The 25,486-nt window shown below is 35.2% G+C and overlaps 1 protein-coding gene across 1 annotated transcript; it reads left to right on the top strand.

Annotated features, from left to right (window-relative positions):
* The first annotated feature begins 1,314 nt into the window (after window positions 1-1,314).
* On the top strand, window positions 1,315-24,820 carry LOC124366934 (beta-1,3-glucan-binding protein-like). Its single transcript, XM_046823543.1, has 9 exons — window positions 1,315-1,669; window positions 4,505-4,738; window positions 9,554-9,768; window positions 11,635-11,765; window positions 15,870-16,033; window positions 19,571-19,795; window positions 22,933-23,042; window positions 24,002-24,091; window positions 24,665-24,820. Exons 1-9 carry the CDS (start codon window positions 1,462-1,464, stop codon window positions 24,770-24,772), a joined length of 1,485 nt encoding a protein of 494 aa, XP_046679499.1. The 5' UTR covers window positions 1,315-1,461; the 3' UTR covers window positions 24,773-24,820.
* The last annotated feature ends 666 nt before the right edge of the window (window positions 24,821-25,486 follow it).

The following is a 25,486-nucleotide window of genomic DNA, read 5'->3' on the forward strand; positions in this document are numbered from 1 at the left end:
AATATTTGTGGCGATGTCCTTCTGACGAGACCACGTTGTCGTGATTATAAGTTGTCTCAATAAATGGCTAATACCATCGCGATTTTGTTTTAGGCGAGTTGTCCGACTACAGCTGCATTGTCGAGCCAAGAATGCTGACGCCCGCGTTTGTAAGTCAAGTTCATCGTAAAGGGAAGCTATTTTTACAGTTTTAATAATTAACAATTTCGAAGTTACAATCTATAGAACATTGGAATATTGTATGCCCATCCCTCAGTATCATATTTTAATTCACTCATACTCTATTTGGCAGCAATGTGGCAATACCTAAGAAAACAAAAAGCGGGGGAAATCAGTAACATTATTTTAATTGTAGTTCATATAGTACATATTTTCGCAACCCAGTTACTTGTTACTGGTTAGTATAAGTTACATCCGATGTTCTTGGAACTAAATTCTTGTGTATTGTCCATTCTGTACAAACTCAACATTTTTCGCATCAATACTAAGATATTATAAAATACTAATATCGCTAAATGAAGAAAAAATAAAGATACAAGTCGATATCTCTCCCATAACCCTAGTCAAAAAATAGTGCATAACCACAGCAAACCTATCTCATGGATTTAATGTAGAACTTCCGTTTTCTCTTGAAATAATCCCAAAGTGCATACATAATATACTTACTTACGTGTTTTGTCGTATGATGGACACTTCCGCATAATTTTACAATTTTACTTTTTGTCTGCGCCCGTTTGGGTTTTTCAATAATTGTATCTGCTCACACACAGATGCGACAACACTTAGACGTATACGCAGACTACTTACTGAATTCTTTAATCTGAAATCATATGGCTCTGCTTATTGAACAAGCCTCAATGGCCCTACTGGGCCTTTTCGAACTGGAAAGCAGTGTACGCAGATACTTTGCACGGAAGATTTTGTGGAAGAAGTACTTCGGCAGCTGATGCTAAGTGAATTTGCGGTGATATCTGATATGCAGTATGTCTCAGAAGGAATCATGAAAAAGGAGTGAGCGTTTAAGCCATGTGCACAAAATTGCGCAAGAGTACACAAAATTCACACTATTTTAGCATTGATTTTTTGTGGCTTCCATAAATTACTGTCTGGATGTCAAAGACACAAAGATCCAGAACATTAAAGACTACAAAAGCATTTCTCATCTTTAAAATTGCATCTCTTTCCCAACTTCCACTCGAATTGCAACACCAAAAAGCTAACTTCCACAAGGAAGGGATCAATCTCGGTCAGATCTTGTTCCAAACACAATTAACATATCTCTCGAGACTGTCGAATTCTAGGAAGTAGCGTTGATCACCTGATCTCAAGGTCACCCTCCAAACAATAAACAGCGCTGCCATCAGTATCAAGGTCACCAGCGGCCAATGGCTGGCTATTCTTATCTCTGCTGGTTCGAGATGTTTTCCTAGTTCTCCGCGACCTCTCAAGCGTGCGGTCAGCATGTTCCGGGTCTTCTTTCTCTCCGTGGTCTTGGGTCTATGTGAGTGTCAAGTAGTCAGGGTGGTGGAAGTGCCTGCGGCCAGGATTCCCATCCCCTCCGGTAGGCCAGTCCTGCTGCCAGAGCCCATCCCGACTGTTCGACCCCGCCAGAATGACGTTCCCGTTTTTGAATTTTTGAAACCAAAAGGCGTCCGAATTTCCATACCAGGTACGTGGGAGAAAAATATTTTTTTATTATAATTATTGTATTCTTTGCTCATAATCGATTAGACATTGACGATTTCCGTAAAGTAATAATTTGTTTCCTCGGTTACACTCTAAATCTGTAATACAGGGTGCCTAGACCTTACTTGACCAAACTTTATCAGATGATTTAGTAGGTCAAAACATACAGGAAATATCACAATATCGTATTTTGTCATACCGTATTATTAATTTCTGTATTACACGTTAGTTGTGTTACAAAATGACATCATTATACTCGTATTTATATTCACATATTCATTATTGTAACCATATAAATAGTTTATTTCTACATTTTTTCATTAAATGTTACACTTTAAGTTGTTACTTATGTATTGAAATTTCAAAAATTATGTTATCTTATAGAGCATTGCATATATTGATATTACATTTTTATTGTAATGCTTAGGTTAATCATACGTAATATTTTTACATTACAAATTTAATGTTCTAATTGCTTTCCGTCTGTTTGTCTGTATGTTTTTTATTGACAAAATTCAAAACTCTAGAATAGTTTGAGTAGGACTCTTGCAATCCAACATGAATATTTATATTAATATAATCTAATTTACTGATGAGAGACGTTTGGTATCAGATAGGTAAAGTGTTTGGTGTCTCATTTATTAGTTTTACTTAAACGCTACTTTTACTTAAAACATCTGATGCTAGTGATAAACAGGTATAATCCGCAAACAAACACAACCTACTCTCCTTATCTGATAAGGACTTTTATAGTGGATCCCACGTATTACTGATATTGCTTTTTTAAAGTCAAATTGGCATGTAAAAGAGTTAAAATGGAGAAACTATAATAAAATCCAAATATTTAATTATGTATATATTCTCTTTAAACTGTCTCGGATATATTTGTAAAAGTAAAGCTCAAGTTTACAATAATAATATAAGTTCTATGTTTATAATTAGATGGATATCCGAAATATCATTTCCTGCTTATACTACAGCCTACGTTATTCCTCTATTTCGGACATTTTAATGTTTGTATAACACATCAAAACAAAAATACTAAGATGTATTTTTGATAAATTTAATGGCACTACTTTCCTTTCTGTATTTTTATAGATTTTCAAAAATATAGTCTGAATGTAATGGTAAAAGAAGGGAAATAACATATTCCGCAAAAGGTAATTGGAACTCAAAATAACATATTTTACAAGCGGAAGTTTCTAAGACACTTCATACTAGAGGCGTCCTAAATATAATTTCATTTTTAATGTTTGTTATTGGTGATAGATGTTGTATGATGTTGTTAGAGATGATAGTAAAAGACCAGAGCATTTCTGACATTTGACTTCATTACGTCACAAAAATAAAATACTACGTTTTGAAAATTGAAATCCATCCTCTTCCTCAGGTTTCAACAATCCTAAAACATAAATTTAACAAACACTTTAATCTAACAAATGGACTTGCCACACACGATACTAAATCAGACAACATAATATGTTTTACGTCACAACACTAACCATACCCAACAGGTAAAACAGTAGCATTAATTCCAAACAGCGATATCACTGCACAGAACCAAGAAAACTATACAACACATATCACACGCACAAGTGAAGGCTGAAGACTGGAGAGAAAATCAAAGTCGGCACTTCCTGCGGTATCGCGGCGCGTCTTCTATGACAAAAAAGAACAGAAAGACGATGTTCACACACGGGTTTTCTTTGTAAATATAAACTTATTGAGACTTCATACATAAAATTAACGGATCAACCACCGAGCTAACATTATGATGAAGTAGGCTACTTTGGCTGCCAATGTTAAAAAACCTAACTAGGAAACCTAAAAACTGTTACCAACCAAACAAACCTCAGCTAATAAAACCCATACACCACACACTCATACAACACACCATAAAAGTGAGATTCATGACTAAAACGTAAGACCTAAGATGTTTGCTCCTTACATTCCTCCTCCTGGCCATCGTAGCAAATTATTTTTCTTAACCGACAAGCAGCAAGGCCGTAGCCAGCAAAGGGATCCAAGGGGTCCGGACCTACAAATTTTTCGATTACTTTGATAGCAAATGATTATTATTATTTAAATATTTTACTGACATGTACTGATTAAAGAACGTTCCTGACTTTGAAATGGGTCAAGAACTTTTAAAGAGACAAAATGGGGAGTGAGCGGTTTACTACACTTGCCTTACTTTCTGTCCACTACGGGAAAATATCAGTTTTCCCCAGAGCAAGAACTAGATAAGATGGCTCAGAAGTCAAGAAGAATTTTACATTTATCAATGTTAATTTGTATACCATATACTGTATTTTTCAGACCGTAAAATGATTGTTTGTGTAATTACATTACAACATAAGTCTAATCAATTATAACTATTAATCCTACACAGCCTACTAAAGCAGTAACATTACAATTATGAATATCAATCGTCAATACAACATATTCCAAGACGTAAAAACTTTATTGTTTTGCTTCTTAAATATGATTAAAAATGATTTAAACATTTTAATATTTCCTGGGGAGGCCCCCATTTTCGTCTTGAACCCCCCTCCTCAATTTTTTCCTGGCTACATCATTGACAAGCAGTTTTAATTGATTTTTTCTTTAAATGCTAACCATTTAAGTGTATTTTTAGCTTATGATTCTTTAAGCACTTTATCGCTTTTTAGTAAGTTATGTTGACCTTTTTACATTTACGCCATTTAGATCTAGTTATACGCCCAAAGGATCTCTCAGGTACAACACGATTTAAAGGATTAAGACTATAGTACCACACACTGTGCAAGAGATAATTATTGTTAATGAATCCTTGCAGGTCCATACCCTCCCAGCAACCAATACAGGCTGGTATTCCATATCAACATCAACAAGGAGTTCGAAGGCTGGAAGAGAGGCGAATTGAACGAGGGCATCATCCTCGGGAACGGTCAACTCTGGAGCTACACCTTCCCCAACCTCCAGGTGTTCCCTGAGGACACCATCTACTACTGGATAGAGGTCCATGGGTTCGACTGGGAGAAGGGTTACAAGGGCAACTACAAAGTTAGTCGTAAGTGATTTTATTGGGTACTAAACCTTTTTCATGAGGATCGTGGTATGTGGGCATACTTATAACAAACACTAGCCAAATTAATATTGTTTAACCTCATTGCAATATAATTTATCCCAATAAAACAATTATGTTGTGTAATGATTGCTGGAATTCGTAATAAATTATTTACTTAATTAAGGAAAAAAGATTATAAAATAATAACAAAACACACTCGGGGATGATTCTTTACTAGTACATTTAACCTATTGTAGCTAGGAAGAGATATTTACAACTGGATGCTAGTAAATAAAGTACACATTTAAAAATAACTCATTCATTCGTTAATTCAGCTTTCAATGCAATAAACTAGTCTATTACTGGGTAATTCTTATTAAATTTTCAAAACTTTAGAATTCTCCTAGTTTAAAAATCATGTTGCTTAATTTTGAAAAATAGACATACTAACTAGAGTAACTGTCACAGCCCAGATTAATACAGAAAATTACCAAGTACAACCGTGGTTACTTAAAACAAACATATATAGTCAGGGCTGGTGTCTTTAAAAGCATTTCATTATGACTTTCTTATTTTCACTGTGTCACTTGTTTTAAGGCTACTTATTTTAAAATAAATAATACATTATTCTCATTAGCTGTCCTTCGGCGAAGGAATATACATTACAACACAATATTTAGTAGTATATAATAAATAAATATAATTGGAAAATGAATAAAATCAGTAATGTAAAACCAATTTCAGCAATTTATTTCAATTTAACATTTGAAAAACATAGCAACACGTTTATATTCAGTACCATAAATCATCTTTCCATTTTTAACCACGATAATATTCTAAGTATTAAACATCTGTGCAGTTGTACAAATCCACGAGGACTCTACTAACAGTGGCATTAGGCGAAGCACTTATCTAGTTATATACGCTCGTATTGCCGTATAACCCTTCACTGCCTCGTCTAATGTAAGTGGATTGCTGCAACAGCGTTCAACCTTGTTAGTTACACGTCCACGGCCAGATCAGGTTGGCACTAAAAGCTAGTTATATACGCTCGTATTGCCGTATAACCCTACACTGCCTCGTCTAATGTAAGTGGATTGCTGCAACAGCGTTCAACCTTGTTAGTTACACGTCCACGGCCAGATCAGGTTGGCACTAAAAGCTAGTTAGATACGCTCGTATTGCCGTATAACCCTTCACACTGCCTCGTCCAATGTAAGTGGATTGCTGCAACAGCGTTCAACCTTGTTAGTTACACGTCCACGGCCAGATCAGGTTGGCACTAAAAGCTAGTTAGATACGCTCGTATTATCGTATACCCCTTCACTGCCTCGTCTAATGTAAGTGGATTGCTGCAACAGCGTTCAACCTTGTTAGTTACACGTCCACGGCCAGATCAGGTTGGCACTAAAAGCTAGTTAGATACGCTCGTATTGTCGTATATACCCCTTCACTGCCTCGTCTAATGTAAGTGGATTGCTGCAACAGCGTTCAGCCTTGTTAGTTACTCGTCCACGTGCTGATCAGGTTGGCACTAAAAGCTAGTTAGATACGCTCGTATTGTCGTATACCCCTTCACTGCCTCGTCTAATGTAAGTGGATTGCTACAACAGCGTTCAACCTTGTTAGTTACACGTCCACGGCCAGATCAGGCTTGGCACTAAAAGCTAGTTAGATACGCTCGTATTGTCGTATACCCCTTCACTGCCTCGTCTAATGTAAGTGGATTGCTACAACAGCGTTCAGCCTTGTTAGTTACACGTCCACGTGCTGATCAGCTTGGCACTAAAAGCTAGTTAGATACGCTCGTATTGCCGTATATCCCTTCACTGCCTCGTCTAATGTAAGTGGATTGCTACAACAGCGTTCAGCCTTGTTAGTTACTCGTCCACGTGCTGATCAGCTTGGCACTAAAAGCTAGTTACATACGCTCGTATTTCCGTATAACCCTTCACTGCCTCGTCTAATGTAAGTGGATTGCTACAACAGCGTTCAACCTTGTTAGTTACTCGTCCACGTGCTGATCAGCTTGGCACTAAAAGCTAGTTACATACGCTCGTATTGCCGTATAACCCTTCACTGCCTCGTCTAATGTAAGTGGATTGCTACAACAGCGTTCAACCTTGTTAGTTACTCGTCCACGTGCTGATCAGCTTGGCACTAAAGCTAGTTACATACGCTCGTATTGCCGTATATCCCTTCACTGCCTCGTCTAATGTAAGTGGATTGCTACAACAGCGTTCAACCTTGTTAGTTACTCGTCCACGTGCTGATCAGCTTGGCACTAAAAGCTAGTTACATACGCTCGTATTGCCGTATATATCCCTTCACTGCCTCGTCTAATGTAAGTGGATTGCTACAACAGCGTTCAACCTTGTTAGTTACTCGTCCACGTGCTGATCAGCTTGGCACTAAATGCTAGTTACATACGCTCGTATTGCCGTATATCCCTTCACTGCCTCGTCTAATGTAAGTGGATTGCTGCAACAGCGTTCAACCTTGTTAGTTACACGTCCACGTGCCAGATCAGGTTGGCACTAAAAGCTAGTTACATACGCTCGTATTGCCGTATATCCCTTCACTGCCTCGTCTAATGTAAGTGGATTGCTACAACAGCGTTCAACCTTGTTAGTTACCGTCCACGTGCTGATCAGCTTGGCACTAAAAGCTAGTTACATACGCTCGTATTGCCGTATATATATCCCTTCACTGCCTCGTCTAATGTAAGTGGATTGCTACAACAGCGTTCAACCTTGTTAGTTACTCGTCCACGTGCTGATCAGCTTGGCACTAAAAGCTAGTTACATACGCTCGTATTGCCGTATATCCCTTCACTGCCTCGTCTAAATGTAAGTGGATTGCTACAACAGCGTTCAACCTTGTTAGTTACACGTCCACGTGCTGATCAGCTTGGCACTAAAAGCTAGTTAGATACGCTCGTATTGCCGTATATCCCTTCACTGCCTCGTCTAATGTAAGTGGATTGCTACAACAGCGTTCAACCTTGTTAGTTACTCGTCCACGTGCTGATCAGCTTGGCACTAAAAGCTAGTTAGATACGCTCGTATTGCCGTATATATCCCCTTCACTGCCTCGTCTAATGTAAGTGGATTGCTACAACAGCGTTCAACCTTGTTAGTTACTCGTCCACGTGCTGATCAGCTTGGCACTAAAAGCTAATTAGATACGCTCGTATTTCCGTATAACCCTTCACTGCCTCGTCTAATGTAAGTGGATTGCTACAACAGCGTTCAACCTTGTTAGTTACTCGTCCACGTGCTGATCAGCTTGGCACTAAAAGCTAGTTAGATACGCTCGTATTTGCCGTATATCCCTTCACTGCCTCGTCTAATGTAAGTGGATTGCTACAACAGCGTTCAACCTTGTTAGTTACACGTCCACGTGCTGATCAGCTTGGCACTAAAAGCTAATTAGATACGCTCGTATTGCCGTATAAACCCTTCACTGCCTCGTCTAATGTAAGTGGATTTCTGCAACGGCGTTCAACCTTGTTAGTTACTCGTCCACGTGCTGACTTCACTAAAGTGCAGATCAGTTGGCTATAACAGGGTTCTATTTAGGTTAGGTATCGAAGCGTGGTAATATATCGGTGTCGATTCATAATTAGGAATCTACGACGGTTGGGGATATGAAAACACATTAAAATGGTTTTAAGATTGAGAAATAAACTAGCAGATAGAGTACCAAGAAAGGTGAAGAGGAAAATGTTTATACATGGAACGATGAGGCGGTACCCCAACTCACCAAAGGGTGGTACACCTGGCTCGGATCCAACAATTTAGCTATGGAATGTATTTGTCTGTCGCTAACGGGTTTTACAAGGGCCGTTTGAAATAACGCCCGCACTTTGTCGAGAAATACGGTTCTCAAGTTTACACACTGAACAATTCCGACCACCGAAGCGTGACCATCGAAAACGACGCCCCAACTTTGTTGAAAACCAATAGATCATATTGAGTCGAACTTCTATGACACACAACTCCCTGGTCGTCCAGCAGACGCTATCATACACGATCAGACTACGCCATCTCTATCGGCCAATCGGAGACGATCAGCGATCAAACATCAGGGTTCAAGGTACAACTCAGGCCAGCTTATTGGTGATTTTTAGGGAAGAAAATGCAATCGAAACTATTTTTAATATTAAAATTGAATCTTATTCTCTATCCAAACATAATTGTATATATTATACACAATAGTTTGGTGGCATAGCTTATAATGAAATTTTTTTATACCCTCAACCTGTAATACATGAGAGAGTTTTACGACACAAGTGTCCGACAACAATAGAAACGAGAGAGAGAGGGGGGGAGAGAGGAGGGGAGAGGAGAGGGAGAGAGGAGAGAGCGAGAGGGAGGAAGAGACAGAATGAGAGAGAGAGGTTGAGAGATGGGAAGGGGAGAGAGAGGGACAGAGAGGGAGGGATTGAGAGGTGGTGGAAGGGAGAGGGGGTAAGAGGGAGCGAGGGGAGGGGTGGGGAGAGATCCACCCTAACCCTGAGTCACATTTTCGAACAACTGCTAGCCCGGGCAGCGAACGAGGAACGCCGTGCCGACTGCTCAGGCTATGTGAAGTCAATGTAATTAAACTATTGTCTCGCCCAATGAAGAGCAATCACCCGATTTTACGTCACGTGTACAGTGCAGTGTAGCCAGCACATTGAGTATTAGATAGAGAATACAAATACAAACCGATCTAATCCAGACGATTAAATTATATTTTATACTAATGAAACAGCTATAAATATTATACAACCACCATTGTAATAATTTCTTCCGACACTGTTGTTTTTACCAGAGCCTGCGCCCTTGGGTGGTGCGCCTTCAGGAGAGGACAACCTCGGTGACTTGAGGCCGTGTAGAGGACTCTCGGCCACCACCTACTCCGGGGGCCGCAGGGCCTGTCTGGGCGAGCAGATCATCCACTCCTACACCCACGTGGCGCAGAAGTACAAGCGGAGAGGCTCCCAGTACTTCATGCAGAGTGTGAGGCAGATCGCCGGCCCCAGACCGGTACGTGTATACGGTCAACTGCTACAGGCAGCATAGATCTCGTAGAACTCAACCAAGTTATAAGGGAAATCCGTTTATTTACATTTGCAGGTTTACAGTTGGGTTGACTTTCACAAAACGTAACGACGGCATTAGTTCAATTTGTATATACAGGGTGTTTCATAATCATTTATGAGGTATCTATCTCAATTCGATTGTGAGATTATATAGTAAAATATTTAATTAAAAGCATTTCTCACGAACAATGTTTAAAAAATACATTAATGAATTTTTAATACAGAGTGCGTAGAAATCCATAGGTCTGAGGTTTGATTTTTGGTTTTCCTAAAGGTAACATTTGTAATGTTATACATTATTTTGAAGACTTGTAAGCTAAAAATGTTGGTGTGAATAAAGGTCAATTATCTTTTTTCGTTTCGTTTTTACGTTGTACCGAAAAACTGTGAAAGTCAGGATGTTATTTGATGAGTTCTTAAAAATCTAAATAATATTTTAAGGTGAACATTTTTTACTTGTAAATGTATTATCACACTACTTGTTATTTTAGTAATCAACATGATAATAGTTTGATAATAGTTGAAAAATTACTTTTTCCCCTAAAATGTTTAAAAATTATCATATCTTATTATTTTTAAAATGCTTAAATAATACAAATCCAAATTATTATATATTATATATATATATATATATATATATATATATATGCTAACCAAAGAAATTTTACATTTGCACGTACTTGTTTTAATTACAATAATATTCCGGTATTCGTATTATGACAAAATACATTTTCAGCTGTATTTTAACAGGATTTCAATTTTCGAAAACAGTTTCTAAGCAATTAAATACTATTTAATTTCAAAACTAACATTATACTAATTTAAACTGAACATTAAATCTTTATACTAATAAAATTTTGCACTATTTTAATACAATATTGTTGTATCGAATTTTACTATAAATAAATAGATGATACCCTAATGCGATTTATATAGCCTAGCCTACCGAATTTTACAAATAGAAATCATCTTATTAACAAAAATAGCTGTTCTGATATTCGATTTACACTTTTCAATCATTAGAAAAACTGCTCTCAAGAGTTTATTTTGTGAAAAATCACTTAGTTCACTTCACTCGGATAATATATTTTTCTCCCAAAAGATATGAGACACCTCGTATGAAAACAATTTTGCGTTTAGTTTCTGTATTCATAATTTTTTCTAAATTCTATCACACTTGACTTTATAGTACTGCCGACTACAATGACGCGAATATGCTTTAAATATATAATGTAATATAGTGCAATAATAATATAGCAGTTCCTTGTTCAAAGTTTCAAGAAAAAAATACTTTTTGTAATCATGACTAAACTAATTAGTTTTCTCAAAGTACCTTAATCGTAAGAGTAATAAAATATTTTAATTATTTTGTTTTACAGTTAATTTTATTGTACCTGATCTTTCTTAACTTTTATGCTTAGTATAAAATAGTAATTTATTTATAATTTAGTTATTAATTAATGATTCGAATAATGTAAGAATAATATGTTATCAGAGATTTAGAACTTTAAATTATCAGGGGTTTGTGCACACATTTATTTTCATTCAGCATATTTTTTACGATTATGTTACTGTATTTAGAAAATGTCGAATTAAACCTATTTCAGATTATATTTATGCATTTGGCGTAAATTTAGATTGCCAAATGAAAATGCAGATATATTTTAAATACTAATCTAAAATTTAATCTAAGACCTTATTTATCTTGTTGATTTGTAAAAGAAAAAATCGTTTTCCGCAAAAAAGTTAGAGATCAAGATTGTGTTTTGAAACCAAATGTTAGAATCTTTAATTAACAATTTCGTTGTAGGAGGAAACGTTTACAGTATTTTCCAACGAGAATATCATCTGGAACTCTACCCACAATGCCTTTGTACCAACAACACTTGAACAGAAATACGGACCTTCTGCTGTAGACGCCACCAACTTCACCATTCCAGAGTTTGTATGACAACTTTTCTCTCTTTAACTTGATACTGTTTGACTATCATTCTCTTTTTGTCTGTTTCTCTTCTTAGGAGAAAATTATACATTTGAGTATCAGTATAGATTTGTTTACATAACCTTGAATATGTGCTTCTTTAATTACCGTAGATGTTTATTGTTTTATAAACATTAATAATGCGCAGTAAGTACTCGTAGTATCTAACATCTTAGTTTTCCGATTCTCACAAAGTCAAAACATTGCTTACACAATTAAATTAAATTCTTTAAATATTATGGCTTCGCTGTTGAGAACCATCTTTAGTCAACAGATGTTAAACCGAAACTGGCGCGTGCGTGTGTGTGTGTGTGTGTGTGTGCGCGCGCGCGTGTGCGTGTGCGCGCGTGTGCTGTGTGCGTGCGTGTGTGTGTGTGTGTGTGTTTACATTATAGTTGAAGTTGCATAGTTTGTATAGTGTTTAGCTGAAGCTTACAGTGATCGATAAATATGGTTCATTTATCAAGGGCTGCCTGCTTTTTGACAATCTGATGCTGTCTTCTTTGTTGAGATGAATTTCCTCATTGAATATTTCTAAGGTTTCTTTTATTATCCTTGGATAATAATGTGTAATTTTTTGTTAATTCTTTTTTTATTGTTGAATTCTTTTATACGTATTATGTAACTGCGTTCCAATATGGCCAAGTTTTCATATCCTGACATGTTGTGTGCCTAATGTATTATGAATCCATGGCAGTTATAGCAACAAAACGGTAATCGGTATATTTCCTTGTCAACAGTTACAATTGTTATGTAGATTCCACAGTACATGTTTCGGGGCGAAAGTGACATCTTTAGAGGTGTGTAAAAACGCAAAAATCAACGGAAGTTAAAAACACGTAAAATAACATTCACAAAAACACACACAGAGTCAATAAAAAAACATAGACTTGATAAGTGGTTATTATTAAATCATTATTAATGTTTTAATGTGAAATCGAATGAACAATTTTATGACGCATTTTTGAACCGGAAACGTGGATGTTAATTATGATATTGGCCGCGTAAGCTTAAGCACTAATAAAAATAACATACTAACTAATTTCAACTGTTCTGTACTTTGTTAGTTCTGTTGTGTCTGTCAATAGGCTTTTGTAACGAGCCATAGGCATATACTAAGAAAATTGAAGGCAGATAAGTTCAGTAATGAAAATTACTCTAAAGATTTTGGTCTAGGAAGGATTGAATTCTTTATCCAGATTCTAAGTCAGGCCTTTTGCACTGTTCTGACTCTTAAACATTATTTTTTAGTCAAGATTCATGTTTTAAAATAACACATGGATAACCCCTGGATTGTAATAATCAGTAATTAATTAGATGTTTACATACATTCAACCAACAATCCAAAACAATATTGCGCTCACGTATTTCCATTTAAAGTTATTATCAAAGCAGTAGTATTAAAATTGTTAAAATGTTTCAGCAGTAGGCGTCGTCATAAATTAAAAGATCGGCTGTTCAAGCCTCGTGTTATTTTATTTCAATTCTGTGTCCGTGTGTTTGTTTGTATTTTAAACTTATTACGACGTCCAGTACTCAAACATTTTAACAATATTACTACAGTTTTGACAATGATGTTGTAACATGGAAATGTTTTAATGCATTATTGTTTTTTATTGCTGACTAAAGCTTGTAAAAAACCCCATTTAAATACTTTTTTATTTCAAGGACTTATTATCAACTAGTACACACGTTTCTACGAATAAATGGAAAATATTGGACAAAGTCAAACAGTGGTCGATACCTAAATCTGAAACATTCGTGCTGTCAGAATCGAAACAAACGCCATAGTTTGTTGATCAATAATGTATCAACCAGTTTAAAAGTTATTTATTTATATTCACGATTGCCTCCTAAATTAGTAGCCTTGACCGTTATCACAGTGACCTTTGCCACACGTTATCTTTCTTTCATAAGCCATTTTCATCATTTAGCTTGATTTGTAGGTCACACACAATCTACTATTCAGTTAAACAAATTGAGAACACTCTTGCCAATTATGTCCTTGTGATTATCGAAATTTCCATAGAGTGATTGGCATTCTTAGCAATAGTATAAACATTTTAGCTGAAATAAAATTATTAATGTTGATAACTTACTAGTACGCAATGTATATTATGCTTGTAAATATGTAACAGGATACAAATCTACAGTGTATTCAATGATGGTACTTAGAAATAGTGTTCACTTCATCATATCGTACTGAAAATATTTATTTGGACTTCTGATGCATCACTATATCCACTTATAAGTGAAACTGGATTTTTATTTCATTTGATATATGCAAACACACTTGTATCATCATTATTGTTTTTTATAAATTTTGATTAGTAAGGTTTAATTAATAATTTATATCAATCTTCATGGGGAGGTTTGAGTTGTTTACCTGGGATGAAGTGTAGTGTTGTATTTTAAAAAAAGCCAAATTTTACTACATTCTATATCCAATTGAATGATATTTTTCTAACTTTGTACTTCAGTTATTGTCAATTTTTCTCTTTTTGGGTAAATATATGTTATCCTCTTCTTCTGACATGAATGTAAAAAAGCAATATTAGATAAGCTATTTTCAAGTTTTGTTGAGAAAAACCCAACAATTTAAATGTCCCGTTGTTTTAGGAATATTGGCTTAAAAATCAAACACATGTTAAGTTCGTCTAATATGAGTTTGTGTTGATAAAGGTTACTTGGTGCAATTATTGAAGAAAATTTTGATATATTTTGGAACAGAAAATTGCTTAAAAATACTTGAGTGAGATTCACTGATTATATCAATTATTACTCCCGCCAAAAGGATAATTTCAATAAGTTTTTTTTTGTTTTGTTTGTATTACTCTTGGTATTATATTTAATAAACTAAATAATGTCTACAACTGTAACTAGTTTTATTAATATAGTGACATAAAATAAATAAATGGTATATTTCTATTTAAGTTTATATAAATAAATTATGTAGCTTATTCCGGCGGTAAAGAAGTACATTTATATATCGCTAGGTATAGTCTGCTATAGTCAAAACTTTAAATTAATTTTGTAGAAAGGGGGAAATTTTTGTTTTTCTTCTGTAAAGCAATGGTAGGCCTATAGTTTCACTATATTTCAATAGCTCAGGTAAATCCAGCCAGTATTGGAGCCAGAAATATTTTCAATCCGGAGAGATTTACTCAGTGGGAGGAGATTTTTGGATTTTACAATTTCGACTTTCTAATAAACTACTATTTCACTACTTCATGTTACTTGAAGATTTTAAAAGCTAACAGATCTGTCGTTGTTGCAAACCATATATGTGCACCAATTGTGAGAAAACGAATTTGATATGTAAAATCATATATTTTTGCGGAATTATAATGATAATGAAATAAATGTAAAACTAACCCCACTAATCATTATTTATTTTTTATGGTTATCTGTAATTTCCTTTCTGATCTACAATTTTCTTTAATTTGCTATTCAGCGATTCCTTATCAGCAAGATTAAAAAGTAGCTAAACATTTTAAAATTAAAATTATCGTTACTTTTAACTCAAAATCTCAGATAATCTCAATCTCCAGTCAATGACATCAGAATGCTAAAAACTTAATAACTCAATTAATTTAATCTGACTTTGTGTTATGTAACAAGCTATAAATTGATTAATAAAGTTGCTGCTACACAATTTTTCTGAATAAAAATATATTAAACAAAACTATACCACAAATCCTGTATAATAAATTCCCATAGAATGTATTGTCTGGAAGGAATTCAAGGTGGTTTAGAAAACCCCCCCCCCCCTCCAAAAAAAAAAGAACCATACGTCTCACAAGAACACTGTACACAGAGCCATCCGATGGCCAGACCTAGGAACTACCATAGCAAGACAGCGCATCACTAGCTAGTTCTGTTGGCTAGTCCTAGTTGTCTCAGTGAAACGCCTGGGTTTGGATTTCTTTGCTCACAAAATACTATACCATTTACCAGACTACTAGAGTAATTTTTAGTAAAGTAAAACTAATACTTTTATAGAGGGCTTCCTACACTAGAACCATATATAAGCTGTACCATCTCACTGCTTTGTTCTGTGATAGTTGTACATCAGATGATCCAAATCTCTGCAGTGCGGAGGCAATGGGCTACTTGATCCTTCCACCGATCATCTCTGCCAGACACTCCACAGAGAAGACATTCTCCTTCTGCTACGGAGTCTTGGAGGTCACTGCCAAGCTACCCAGAGGAGACTGGATAGTCCCAGGTAGCAATTCCACTGTTCTCAAAGTCTTTTCTTAGTTTATAGTAGGGACCCTCATATATTTGAGGAAAAAATAAAAGTTTCCACAGATGATTTCAAGTGAATGTTGAGTTTGGCTTCAGTTCACCTTAATTTTAGTGCAGCGTCTGAAATATGACACTGTCACAGACTTGACTCCTGGAATCAGGAGTCATGTTTGTCTGAAGAGATCTAAAAAAAGAGTCGGTGACGAAGAAGCTCAAATGAACTCTTTACATCGTTTCGACACCAGAAACACCCTGACTACAAAACATAGTTTAATCTAGGTGAAGAGGTATTCTCATTATCTCATCAATTGCAAAATAAATGAACTACGATGTTTTAGGCACGATCTCTAATCACGGTGGAGCAATCAAGTTTTCTGCACATAACGTAGCAACGGTGGGAAGGGTTGATTAAATGTGAATGTTGAGTTTATCTCCAGTTCATCTTTCTCTCAGTGCGGTGTCTGGGATCTGACACTGTTACAGACTTGACTCCTAAAATCTGGAGTCATGCTCGTCTGAAGAGATCCAAAAAAAAGTCGGCCACATAACGTAGCAACGGTGGGAAGGGTATTGATTAAATGTGAATGTTGAGCTTTGCTTAGAGATCGTGTCTAAAACATTCGTAGTGCAATCATTCGTGCATCTGATGAAACAATGAGAATACATTTTCACTTAAAGTACATTATATTTTATAGTCAATGTGTCTTTTAAGGACATCTTAATTAATACTTGATTGATCTTCAGTGATTATGTCAATTAACATTTCCCACCATAAGTATGGTTTCAACATGTAACAACTTATCTAAAAATAAAATAAACAAATACTTTTTCTGTATTAAACAGATTTTAATATACCAATACAGAGTTAGTATGGTTTTTGATAAGTTAATTTTAAGGAATGAACCAAAATAATAAAAAAGGCCTATATTCTTGTTTCCTATTTCTCTGCCCATCTTGTTTCTGCTCTTACAATCGCCATTTACTATTGGCCTCTTCTTGTCAGTTCTCAGTGGATTGGTCGTTAAGTGTAGACCTAGTTTGACTTGTTTTATGTAGTTTGACTTTTAATAATATGTGTTTTTAAGTTTTAAAGATAGTGTTGACACACATCATGGTAGTCGTGATTCCTGACTTATGCGTGTCACAGCGCTCTGATATTATTTGCTTACTTCAATCTTGTGGTTATAAGGTTAGGTTAGTTATCCATTTGAAGACGAACCAGATGATGGATCTGGAAAAGTAGTGTTACTTATTTTTGTATCACTGAACGATGGCAAATATCAGGAAAAATCCTGTGTCCTTATACTAACGAGTCATATACTAATGGAAAGTCGTTAATCAACTGTCACCATGCAACAGACTGGTAGAAAAGAAAAGAAAAACCAATAAACTAAATAATTGAATTTACTCACTATAACTGACACTCTACTAACAGCAATCAATATAAAATTGTTTTCGAGTGACTCGATAATCCAGCTGTTGACTTTGTGACACATTCATCATTCTGACACATGCAAATGGACAGTGAAAAGTGACGTCACAAAACTGCCTTTTCTAATCGTGATTGATAGATCACATAACTTTCACTGATGGTTTTTTTATACCGAGAAACCAGTTGATTGAAATGTATGGATATAAATTTATTTGTTTCCTAAACAAATAACAATATTCGGATTAGGTCTACATAAGTAGTATAACTACTGCAAGGGGAGGAATTAGGAGGGGAGAGCTATATCTCAAAAGCTCTAAAAAATATATTAAAATACCCTAAAGACACATTATCAGATTCATTAACCCCCCTCCCCCCTAGTTACCCACTGATCTAAATAAATGGTAGGTTTTGAAATATATTTCTTCATAACTTAGAATAATTTTACTATCTCAGCTTATTTGACAGTTATGTAGCAAATTTATTTGCCTTAAGGTTTATCTTATCAACGAAAAAGTGTGCTGAAATCAAATCTTGTCACCACTTTTGACATTGACTTTCTAATCATTATTTTATATTTTTACTGTGTGAAAAGCTGTGTGTGTTAATGTGCCCCCATATGTTAATATCTCCTGTGATTAGTCTCAGCTTGTTTACAAGCATTTATTTATTTTGCTACTTTTTCACCGTTGTGATCATGTTTACCCATAAGACCACTCACTGTAAAATATTTTCTAATGTTCAGCCAACAGAGTAACATGCAACATCATTTAACTCAATGTTGCCTATATAGAAATGAAGCTTCGTGCAAATTTCAGCTCTATAGGTCAGTTCATTTTTTAGATATTGTACAAACAGACAGACAGAAATCACATTTGTCAAACCCCATAAGTCATAGGCTTCGATAATGCTGAGCCAACTAATACATTTTTATTAACAATTTTAGATTCCAATTCATCCCTAATTAGCCAATATTTTTTCGAATGTTATATCGGTTTATAGTTCGGACCAAATCAAACTCCACATTTAAAAGTAAAGGATTTTCTAAGAACAATGTTATTTCTTTATTTGTATAATTAATTTAACATTATTAATTGTGCTATGTTGTAAAAGTAACCATTAAAATGAAAAAAAAATATTTTTTACATGATATTGAAAGTGTCTTTCTATAAATTGTTTTATACCAAATAAAAATTGCTATAAATTTATACAAAATACAATTAAATAGAAAAAGTATAAAAATAATGAATACACACTGTAACAGATCAATCAAACTGTTGCCAACCAGCTGATTTATATTTGAAACTAGCAATTTACCCGCTGCTTTGCACACAATTTAAGTTTGTGAAACAGGGCGACCATGGGCTTATTCTTTTAAATGGAATTCTAAACAATCCTGAAATAAGTAATATTCACAGAAACATATTCCAATCTCTTGATCAATGTTTAAAGATGGGGCCCTGAAGTCAGAGATTGATAGGGGGTTTTTATAAGTACCTTTATATACAAGGTACTTTTTTTTTAATAATTCATTGAATAGCTTTCAGTAACAATTGAACTATTTTAGGCTAGCATAAAAATATCCTAAGTCTAAAGGGAGACTAAAGGTTTGAAGTTTCTTAGCTTTTCAGTTGACACACTTATAATATAATAAATTAGGGCATTTTACTGTAGTTGATTAAAATGTGATTTTTTAAAATAGGAATAGACCTATATCTTAACCAGAGACCCAAAAAATGTCAGTGTTAAAGTTAAGTACAATCGGTCCAGAAGTTTTTATATGATTGATTAACAAATACACAGAGAGACACCATTAGAATTTTTTAAATTATTGTATAGATACGTAATTCACAATCATAAGTTTATTCTGGGGTCGTTCCATGTTAATGTATACATACTCAGTCCCCCTCTTCGAAAATCCTGGCTATGTCATTCTACTAGGTTAAAATCCATGTCCCATTAAAATACACCCACCTTAAAATACACACTTGACATGATGATATTTTGCATCGGTGATAGTTCTTATTTTGTAGAAATTAGTAATTCTTTTCCTCAGTGTTCCAAAAAAAGAGAGTTGTGTTGCAGAACTGTGGCTCCTACCTAAAGACAACAAGTACGGTAACAGTTCTGGTAGGATCATCCTGGCCATGTCCCGCGGAAACCTGAATCTGTCATCTGCCGAACAGGACTACAGTGGGAGGGTCCTGGAGGCCGGAGTGGAAACAGCCTCTGGAGCCAGGATGTTCAAAAAGATCCAGGATAGGCCATGGTCCAGCGATTATCATAAGTTCAAGCTGGTGTGGACTCCAGGTATTCCTTGATTTTTTCTAGACAGAATGAGGAACCCCTAAGGTTTAGTCTTGCATCCTATTTTATTCCTTCTAGTAATATATTACTTATCTAAGAATGCCTTACTAAAACCTGAATTATCTAAGAGACATAGAAATAAATAGATTATAATAAACAAAATGTTCAAGTATTATTTTTAACAAAATTTTACCCCAACTTAACTGAAATTTTCTGAATGGTGATATAGGTACCTAATAATAGTATTGTTAGAAATATTTCATTCCATATTTCCACTACTGACAAATTTAACTTACTTTCAAGTCTTACTTTTGAAAATCATACTCCTTAACAAATTACTTCTTTACATTGTGTCATTTTATTAAAAAGGTGTATTTTATTTATTTGTCTAATTTGAGAAATATTATATATTTATTGAGCAAAATTAAGATTTACAGACCCAATTGTTTGGCCAGATTTTATTCCAGAAAGAAAAAAAATCATAGAAAGGTAGTAACAATGGTACTTGGAGAACATTTTAAACATCTAGATTATAAATGTGTAGATGAAATATTGTGAAAATATCAAAAGAAAAGTTGTCTCTCACAATCTGGCAACCCAAAGGGTGTTTAGAAACAGAGAATTGCTATATTGTGATGGTTTGAGATCCATATATGGAAAACAATGATCATAATGGGGATTCTCTTTTCGCCATCTTGGGTTTTTTTGGGGGTTTGGATCTGAATTGCAGCCAACCTAGATTACAGGACCTTCTAAGAAGGTTCCTTAATTCATTCAGCCACTTAGGCTTGATAAGGGTTTGTCTTTCCCTCTTATAGAATAGAATGGAGTTGACCAGAGATTTCCTTCCTCCATTCATGGACCACAAATTCTCTAGCTTATCATACTCCATCCCTTAAACCTTTTTATAACTTTTTTCTTACAAAAAAAACAAAAAACCTCATCCACCTCAAGTAAAAAGAAAATCTGAATCCAGCATACTGTTGAGGCAGTAGCATTATGATCTTCCCTAATTTATAAACTTCTTTTTGAACTGAAGTATACGCTGAGAAGTGAGTGAAGAAAATAGTGAAAGAAAAACCAAATAAAAACTAGAAGGTTGAGTTTCAGTATCTTCACTCATCCCATGGCCTACTACTCCAACTGCTTGGCATGTTGTCACCCTATTTGTAGATGAGCTATTTAAAAGAATTTGTGGGCTACAGCAAATCACTTTAGAATTTGAAACTTGAGTTGAGTCCAAACGCCTTTGCTTCAAAACTATGAATGGTTCCTACTTCTCTTAGTATTTTTAGTCAGGATTATATCAATTTCTTTCGCATTCAAATAAAGTGTCTCACAAAACATACACTTATTACGGTACAGGGAGACTTTTTTGGATCTATGCAGGGTTGCCTCCTTTTGGCCGAATAGAGCATCATGATAGTGATTTATCAACATTGGTGCCATAGAAGCTTTTTCCAATACTAATTACAGATGCTAAGCCCTGTAAAAGCCTAAAAAAGAAGCAAAGACCTGTGCATCATTGACACTTAAGCAACACAAGAACTTCTGCTGAATAGTTTTCAATACAGTAATGGCAGCCAAGAATCATTGTGACTAGGTCTATCTCAGAAATACATTGCGTTCTCATTTTGCGCAATCACTTGTCACAGGATGTGATCGTCTCAGATCACAAATTGGGGTTTTACATCTCTGCTAATTAGGGAATAGTGAATAGGGTTCTCTTAGATAACCATACGAAGATTTATCACCACAGCTGATTGAGTTTGTATGGGGTCAGATATTCTGTCTAAACAATCCAATGGGTAAATGACGGGCCCTATTCAATTACAGTCCATGGGAAAGGAGAGACTTTCACATTTGGTCTAGTGAGTGCCATCCTGTTTTCACACGAACTATCCGTACAATGCCACATGTTGAGAGAATCCACACATGCTGGGAAAGGAGAGAAAGTTAGCACCACCATAGATGAATGAGCTATAAAAATAATCACTACATTGTTTTTGGGCAATGAGCTGGGATCTCTTATCAAAGAGAGAGGACTCTTGAACAAGTCTGAAATTGACAAGCTGCAAAGTTTCCAGCTCTGCGTGACATGGAGCTCCAAAGACATGAGTTTTATAGCAAGTGTTGTGTTTTTTTGTTAGGATGAAACTGCCAAACACTTTCTCTTTGATTGCTCTTCAATAGCAAGGGAGCGGTATGCCATCTTTGGTAGTTTGGACAAGGGTGGTGAATTTACCCAGGAGGAACCTGATCGGTTGTTTTCGGCGGTTTGTGGAACTGCTGAAATTGTAAACATTTTAAATTTTTTACAACTTTTACGAATGTTTCTGTTGCAACGAAACATTAAAGTCTCCCGGTTTAAAAACAATACTTGAACCGCACAACGAAACAAATACACCCATTAAAATTCCATGTTCTATTAAAAAGTAAATAATCTCGTTTCGGGTTTGAAATGTAAACTCTTAACATGCCCGACAAATTACTCCGACACACCAATTCACTACGATTGGTCGAAACTAGTGGATGGTTGATCCGTGATCGTCACGCACTCACTCGATTCCAACCTACAGTACACGATATCTTGTGAAGCACTGACTTCTGCCCCGGAGCGCTCAGATAACAAATACGCTATCAGTCCCAGCCGCAGATAATATTTACAGATATCCAGACACAGCACACAAACAGAGAACATTGGATAATGACATTTAAAAATTATTCTACATATTAATTTTTAGTACGTTACTTCTCCACACTAGGTCACTTACTTTATTGTATTTTGATAACAACAAATTTTATTTATAATTTTAGACATTACCACATAGGGTGTTTACAATAAGCAATTAATTAATTTACCTTATACATTTGTTTTATATATTAACTCGTCATCTCCCCTGTAGGCTATCCTGATATTATGTCACAACAATATAATGTTAGCCACATCTTACAACGTAATATTAAACCAGATATTGTAAGTACCCAAAAGAAAGTAGCCAAAAAAATAAAAACAGTAGTATATCATAATGGCCGCTTCTTTACTTTTTAGACAAGATAGCCATTGAATTGTACCTACAATAGTAACCATTTATATAGTGTATTGGACAAGATGTTTATTATTGGATGAATATTTCCAGATAAGCTGGAGTTCTTAGTGGATGAAGAGGTGATTGGCAAGATCCAACCTGGAGAAGAGGGTCTGGAGCCCGGACTGCAGGGATCAAAAATGGCACCATTCGATCAGGAAGTGAGTTTCAAAAATTTCTTAAGTACCTTAAGTGTGGATAGCCAAGCGAACTGAGTTGCACAAATAACTGAGCTGTAGCAAATGTTGCTATGCCATTCCTAAGCACTCTAAATTGGTGTTCAAAATGGCTGCCTCAATCAAATCTCCCACTGACTGTGAAGTATATATCGTCATTATATTTCTTTTCGGATAAAATTCAACCGAAAATTCGTCGTGAATTGTGTTTTGTGTTCGGGGAAGAAATGCTGAGCTGTATTGGAGTTGTTAGTTGTTTTCGTGAAGAACAAACCAATAATCACGATGAAAAGCAAAGTGGCCGACGTCTTGTGGTTACCGATGACCTAACGGAACAAATCAATCATAAACTTCGGCAAAATCAAAAATTCACAATGACAGAGCTAGTGTATGGAGCTGTAACTAAGAGACTATCGTAAATTTTGTGCCTGATGGATACCCAAACTCTGGACTGATGAACCCAAAAAAAAGATTAGGACCAGCTCTAGGAAAATTTCTTATCCGGGTCTCATGAAGGTTTTTTTTAACCACACGGCGACTGGTGTGGGTGAAATGTGGATTTCTTATGTCACAGTCAAACCAATAAGATAGTCGATGGAAGTGGGGCCACCACGAGAATTGAGGCCACCACGAGAATTGCCACAATCGGTTAAGTGCATTGACGGCAGACGTTTATTCGTTACTGAAAAGCTTGTACCTAAATAAGATAACATGTTATATATTTTAAGAATAGTTTAAGAGTTCTATTTCAAAGGTATACATAAAAAAGCAGTAAAAATTATGTTTATTTTTTTATTAGAAAGCAAAAGAAACCAAATAACCAGTGGTAAAAGAATCTCTACATTGACACCAAGCATACAAATAATTTTGATGGTTCTCATTATGTATCCAGATTTTTGACAGAACTACGTTATTTCTAACTATATTGAACGTTGTGTTATCAGTTCTATTTGGTGTTCGGGCTCCATGTGGGCGGTGACAAGGACTTCCCTGACTCAATCATCGGCAAGCCTTGGAAAAACTACGAACCCAAGGTGAGTCTGACTCCGACAGTCAACTGAGTGTGTTAACAGTCAGTAAACGTATTACACTGTAATCTAGATACAGACAAGATCCAGTAAGTAATGTGACCTCTCCTTGAAGAACAACTCCTCAATTTCATGGATGTACGTACTTAACTTAATACCTTGCAACTTTGGTGATTCCACATTGAATTTTTAGGACTACGTAAAAATTCTAATCATTCTGATAATGGCCATGTTTTTTTTTCTTTACTAACATACTATAGTGTTCAATTACACTCTTACAATGTATTGGTAACACTTTAAATGAACAAACCTGAAAACAGAAAGTTTGTGATATCTACGTTAAATTTTACGTATTTTGTTTTTAAATTTTTTTTGTGATACCTACTGTATCAGACTGTTTTCTTAAAACCAAATGAATCAGAATTGAGGATAAATTTATGAAAAATTAAGGTACCTCTAATGGAAGCAACTCACCCAGCTCTATCAGAAATTAACCATAATGGTATTGCTTTATTTGAGAACTAAAAATTAACAGAAATAAATTATGCGACGTTTAATTTTGTTTGATTATTGTTTCAGAATAAACTGAAGTTCTGGTTTGCTCGAGACAGTTGGCTGCCCACTTGGGGCATACATTCCGTCTTTCTCATAAAAGGACTTTCGATCACTGCCTTGCATCAGCCTTAAACTGTGTGTTTTATTCTGCTGTTGTTCCAATACATGTTTTTATTCCAATATATGTTTTATTTTACCCTAGAACTGGCAATTGACAATATAATGTCGATCTGACATTCACATGTTTCGACAGTTTATGTAGTACAAAACTTACTATCACCACTATTTATATACCATTTCAAACAGAGTAATTGCTGATTTCAATACTATGTTACATTTCTATATATTTTGGAAACATTTAGTGTAAAAATTGTATTTTTTTTTGTAAATTGTTGAAAATATCCGTACCTATAGTAACAAATTTGGCCTTTCGTGTTCTATTTGTGGTTTTTACAAAATATATAATTTTTTTCAAAATATACCATTATATATTATACCCAGTATAAAAAAAGTCCCACATGGACTTGATAATTCCCAAACAATTACAGGTAAAGCAATAAAACTTAGTTGATCATTACTTGCACCTATAAATGTACTTTTTAAAGTAACTACCATTTTTATGTCATGTCAGGGGGATGGTCCGCAAGGAGTCAAAAGGAAACCTTAAATTAGAGTATAGGTCGAGTAGTAACATCAAATTAAAGGCCTCTATTAGTGGATTACAATGCCGCAAATCTGACCCGAAAAGGTTCACTCTTTAAAAAATTACGCTGGTTTAAAGTTTGAATCATCTACAATTTAGGTCCTGCTCTAGATGGTTTAATATTCTTGTCTTGGCTTAAGTTG

Source organism: Homalodisca vitripennis, chromosome 7, assembly GCF_021130785.1.
Source record: "Homalodisca vitripennis isolate AUS2020 chromosome 7, UT_GWSS_2.1, whole genome shotgun sequence".
NCBI classification, from domain to species: domain Eukaryota; kingdom Metazoa; phylum Arthropoda; class Insecta; order Hemiptera; family Cicadellidae; genus Homalodisca; species Homalodisca vitripennis.